Source organism: Gekko japonicus, unplaced genomic scaffold (assembly GCF_001447785.1).
Source record: "Gekko japonicus isolate JY-2015 unplaced genomic scaffold, Gekko_japonicus_V1.1 scaffold3196, whole genome shotgun sequence".
NCBI classification, from domain to species: domain Eukaryota; kingdom Metazoa; phylum Chordata; class Lepidosauria; order Squamata; family Gekkonidae; genus Gekko; species Gekko japonicus.
This window is the reverse complement of record NW_015167151.1, coordinates 158,987-164,612: the sequence shown is the minus strand read 5'-3', so window position 1 is coordinate 164,612 and position 5,626 is coordinate 158,987. Positions and strand designations below refer to the sequence as shown.

The 5,626-nt window shown below is 47.5% G+C and overlaps 1 protein-coding gene across 1 annotated transcript in view; it reads left to right on the top strand.

The window, feature by feature from the left end:
- Positions 1-5,626, top strand: part of LOC107112033 (adhesion G-protein coupled receptor D1-like) — a 149,821-nt gene that overhangs the window by 7,193 nt on the left and 137,002 nt on the right. The window contains exon 2 of the mRNA XM_015413098.1: positions 2,860-2,933. Within this exon, the coding sequence (XP_015268584.1) occupies positions 2,860-2,933 (74 nt within the window). The remainder of the gene's footprint in view (positions 1-2,859; positions 2,934-5,626) is intronic.

Sequence of the window (5,626 nt, the reverse complement as noted above, 5' to 3'; positions counted from 1 at the left end):
GAGTTCCCCCCGGGCCCCGATTCCCCGGCGTCGGGTAACGGGCCTCCGGGGCGGGGGGAATTCCGCCCTACCGGGGGGTTGGCAGCCCTAGTGCATGCCTCCTTTAGTCCTGCATTGGAAGAAATACATAGAATATAAAGGAAACGTTGTCAAAGGATGTCTGTCAATGTTGATGCACTTATTCTTTTATGTTCTTATCATGGTACTGAGCCAAGGAACGGCTCCCAAAGTGCCTCGCAGGAGTCAAAAATCCTGTATAAATGGAAAATTAAAATTGAACGCAGGGAGGAGAATCTCATCTGGGTGGGATCCAGGCACAATGGAGGCGTGCCTGTCTGCCTGCTGAGGGCCTCGACAGCAGTTCATAACAAGACAATGTTTTGTGCCGTGTATTCGTTTTGTGAGATTATGGTGTCCTGAGGCTAAGATCAATAAACAGAAATGCTGCTGACGCTGGCCATAAAGATCTTCCTCGGTGGCCATCTAGTCCCCAGTAGTCACCTAGTCCCCAGAGTTGGGTCAGGGGGGCTGAAGCCACCGAATCCAGTTCTCAGCGTGCCACAGGCCAAGAGCAAGCATTTCACTGAAGAAGGCAGCTGTACTGAAACGATCCAGATGAGTAAGCCAAATAAGGGGATTAAAAAAAATAAATCACACCATTCCTGTCTCACCCGCAAACCTGGCATTCCGCCAGATCTTGATTCAGGTCACACTCCCAACTCTGCAGTTTGTGTGGTGGTGTGGTGGATTCACAGCCCCAGGGCTGCCGAGCTTGGAGGGACTTTGGGGGGGGGGACAGTATTCCAGGGCCCCTGGTCACCCTGGGGAACCATGGTGCCAAGCAACTCACGTGATTTGTTTCCATATGCTATTTGGGTCGGATCTGGGTGGTATAGGGCAGGGCGAGAGGGCATCATTGTTGGGGTTCATGTTGGTTATTGGCAGCCCTCCTTTCATGGGGTTGCCAACCTCCAGGTGGCACCTGGAGATCTCCTGCTGTTACAACTGATCTCCAAATGACCAAGATCTGTTCTCCTGGAGAAAATGGCTCCTTTGGAGGGTGGACTCTACGGCATTATGCCATGCTGATGTCCCTCCCCAAACCCTGCTCTCTGCAGGCTCCACCCTCAAAATCTCCAAGTATTTCCCAACCCAGAGCTGGCAACCCTGTCCCTTAGGCACACAGAAGTAAGGCGAGGTGGGTGCTCCATTTGGATGACCAAGATCTGGCATCACCATCCCACCCTCAGGTTGTTTTTTTAATTTTTCTATTGGTCTGGGAAAACAATTCAAGCAAATCTGGTCTGCCCGTGTCTAGATTGAGCACCTGCCTCACATATTACATTGTGCACACGTTCACTCTTCCACCATGTAGACTGAAGTGACAGCCTTGTAAGTACGTGAGCCTTTGCACTGGCTATTGGCAAAGTGTGCCCGCCAGGTGGAATTCACTAACTGTGGAGGCGGTGATGGCTGTCGGCCTAGGTGGCAATCACTGTGATGCAGCGGCAAAAAGGACCAGTGCAGTCTTGGGGTGTATCATAACTTCCAAATCACAAGATGTCACAGTCCCACTGTACACCGCATTGGTCTAGCCCCACCTGGAGTCCTGTGTGCAGTTCTGGAGGTCTCACTTCATAAAGGATGCGGACAGAATGGAGCAGGTGCAGAGGAGAGTGATGAGGACGATCGGGGTCTGGGAGACCAAGCCCTACGAGGAAAGGCTGAGGGACCTGGGAATGTTCAGTCTGGAGAAGAGGAGGCTGAGGGGGGACATGATGGCTCTCTTGACGTCTTTGAAGGGCTGTCACTTAAGAGGAGGGCAGGGAGCTGTTCCTGTTGGCGGCAGAGGACAGGACTCACAATAATGGGCTTAAATTATGGTGGAAAGGTACCGGCTGGATATTAGGATCCCCCCCCCAGTAGGAGTAATTCAGCAGTGGAATCGGCTGCTTAGGGAGGTGGGTAAGCTCCCCCTCACTGGCAGTCTTCAAGCAGCAGTTGGATGAACACTTCTCAGGGATGCTTTAGGCTGATCCCGCATTGAGCAGGGGGTTGGACGAGATGGCCCCTACAACCCTTCCAAACGTTTAAGCAGAATTGTGGAGGATAGGTCCAGTGCTTTTATTGTAGAAAAAGCCGGCAGGAACTCATTAGCGTAATAGGCCACACCCAACAGCAGAAATTCATTACCATATTAGGCCACACCCCTGACAGCACAACTCGTTGGCATATTAGGCCACACCTCCATGTTACCAGACGTGTGCTCATCCAGCCACACCCACCTTTTGCTTCTTATTCTGCTTACCTTGTTTGTTGTCAAAACCCAGGGCTTTTTTTTGTAGCGGGAACTCCTTTGCATGTTAGGCCACACACCCCTAATATAGCCAATCCTAATGAGTTTCTGCTGTTGGATGTGGCCTATTATGCTAATGAGTTCCTGCTGGGTGTGGCCAACTTCGAAGCCAGCCGGAACTCTGTTCCTGTGCGTTCCTGCCCAAAAATAGCCCTGGATAGGTCCATTCATGGTCACTACTCTTAGGACTAAAGGGAACCTGCATATACAGAAGAGGCAATCGTCTGAATTCCAGTGCTAGGAGGTAGCATTGGTGGGGCGGGGGGCGGGCGTTCTATGCCCTGTTTGTTTGGCCACTGCATGACACAGGATGCCAGACAAGATGGACCATTTGCTTTATCCAGCAGGGCTGTTTTTATGTTCTTACGAGTCTTTGCCAAGAAACCTATAGAAAGGGGGGGGGCAGAATGTACCAGGTGGTTTTTTTTTTGCTTGGGACATACTCCGATGTCCTTATTGTACTCTGCTCCTGAAATATCTTTCTTTCTTTCCTTTCATTTCAGACTGCTCTCCAGTACAGCCAAGCGGTGAACAAAAGCAACCGAGTGAAACTGTACTGTGCTTTTTTGGATTACAGGTACATGACACAGTTGTAAATGAATTCCTTTTTGAAGCTTTTGAACAGAGAATGGAATATTTTTAACAAATGGATGCAGTGACCAAAGAAGCAGTCTGCGCCCCACCCGTCCCCTCCCTATTGGATCTGTGGGAATAGTCAGAATACTGAAATCATAATAAAATGGAAGCAGATTACTCGTCAGTTGTTAGTCTAAGAAAGCGGATTTCTTACATCTGGATAAAAGGAAAGCTGGAACAAATATTTGAACAAACCTCACCATAAATCTAATCATACTTTGGAATGGCTCTTGAAACTCCGTTCCCATACTTGGGCTGAACTGTGTGACAAAACTGAAGTTAATACTCAAGAAGGGCCAGAATTTCTTGCTGAAAGGGAATGATGAAAGATTTTGGGTCAATAAACAAAAGTTTTAGGTTATTCTTTTTTCTAGATCATCAAATACTTGTGCAAAAGTTCTCTGGGAAATTCTGCTGGCCTTTACTAGCATTGCTGCATTCCCAATTCCAAAATCTGGGCAAACTAATTTGCTTGCAGATTAAGCAAGTAATCATTGCCAGCAAAGGACTGTTGCATTGTCTGCCAGGTGCCTGCTCTTGGTGACTACCACAAAAAAACCCTGGGTAAGATCAGAAAAGGCATGGTTGTTGTTCTTTAACCTAACTATTTACTCATGCCCGCATTTGGACAGCCATTCTCAAACCACACCAAAGCTTGCTGGGGAGAAATGGGAACAATTGTGTCAATCATAGGTGTGACTTTCCCTTCTAGACTCAAAGTTCATAAGCCCCTCCCCTTTAGACGGTGATATGCAAAGCATTAAAAAAAAACATGTGACAAGTCTCAGCCTATCTCACCATCTTCACATTTTTAACACAGTATTCAAAAGTAGCATGACACATCTAACAACAGTGCAACAGAACTGGATTATAGAATCAAATAAGCAGTGTGACAGTATAATATATACAATGAACAAAGCAATGGAAACTACACAGAATTTCATAGGCATGGGCCATGATGACCCTATTCTTTTTATATAAAAATGGTCCTTAAAACAACACTACATGGTAGGTCGATATTATCTTTCCCATCTTGCAGATGGTGTGTTGCTGAAACAAACTGTGGCATGCTTGCAACTACGCAGTAAATTTTTGACAGACATTTGCTTACTTAAAAAAAAATGTAATACATGAGACTACTCAATATCCATGAGATAAGTTTTGAAAAGCTAAACAAGGTTCAGACTCTGTCTCTCTGTCTCTCTCTCTCTCTCTCGTTTTCACTAATTCTTTAGATTTGTTTCTATTCCAGAAAGTAATAAGAACATAAGAACATAAGAGATGCCAATGTTGGATCAGGCCAAAGGCCCATGCAGTCCAACACTCTGTATCACACAGTGGCCAGAAATACCAGTGCCATCAGGAGGTCCACCAGTGGGGCCAGGACATTAGCAGCCCTCCCACTGTTGACCCCGCCCAAGCACCAAGATGACAGAGCATCACTTGCCCCAGAGTCCCTATCTATACCTTGTGGCTAATAGCCACTGATGGACCTCTGCTCCATATGCCTATCTAATTCCCTTTTGAAGCCGTCCATGCTTGTAGCCGCCACCACTTCCTGTGGCAGTGAATTCCATGTGTTAATCACTCTTTGGGCGAAGAAGTACTTCCCTTTTATCCGTTCTAACCCGACCGCTCTGCAGTTTCATGGAGTGCCCACGACGAGTTCTTGTATTGTGAGAAAGGGAGAAAAGTACCTCTTTCTCTACCTGCTCTTTCCCATGCATAATCTTATAAACCTTATATAATAAAGGGAGACCAGACTTGAACACATGAAGCTGCCATATACTGAATCAGACCCTTGGTCCATAGAACTCAGTGTTGTCTACTCAGACTGGCAGCAGGTGCTCTCCAGGGGCTCAGGCAGAGGTCTCTCACATCACCTCGTACTTGATCCTTTGAACAGGAGATGCCAGGGACTGAACCTGGGACCTTCTACATGCCAAGCAGAGTCTTTGCCAGTGAGCCATAGCCACTCCCTAAACTTATCCCATGGATTTCTGTCTCCATCCCAGTACTTCCTGTATGCATATATTTTCCCCATCTCACTGTCTCCACAAATAAATTCACCTGGTGTACACTGATTCTGTGCATATTTATTCAGTTTCGCTGTTTTTGACTTTTGTCATGGAAACAGCAATTAGGAGGAGAAGCACTCAAGCAATTCTCATGGTGCTCAGTGGAACAATGGAATCACAGAGTTGGAAGGGACTTCCAGGGTCATCTAGTCCAACCCCCTGCACAATGCAGGAAATTCACAAATACCTCCCCCTCCACACCCCCAGTGACCCCTGTTCCATGCCCAGAAGATGACAGAAAACCACCAGGATCCCCAGCCAAACTGGCCTGGCCTGGAGAAAATTTGCTTCCTGACCCCAAAGTGGCGATCCGCATTTCCCTGGGCATGTAAGAAAGGGCCAGAAGAACTAAGCACTGAGGCAACCCTTCCTGCCCTCCCTCTCATGATATGCCCCAGTTCACAGAATCAGCATTGCCGTCAGATGGCCATCGAGCCTCTGTTTGAAAGCCTCCCAAGAAGGAGAGCCGACCACTTCTCGAGGAAACCTGTTCCACTGAGGAACCACTCTGACTGTCGGGAAGTTCTGCCTAATGGTTAGCCGCAGGGGTCATTTC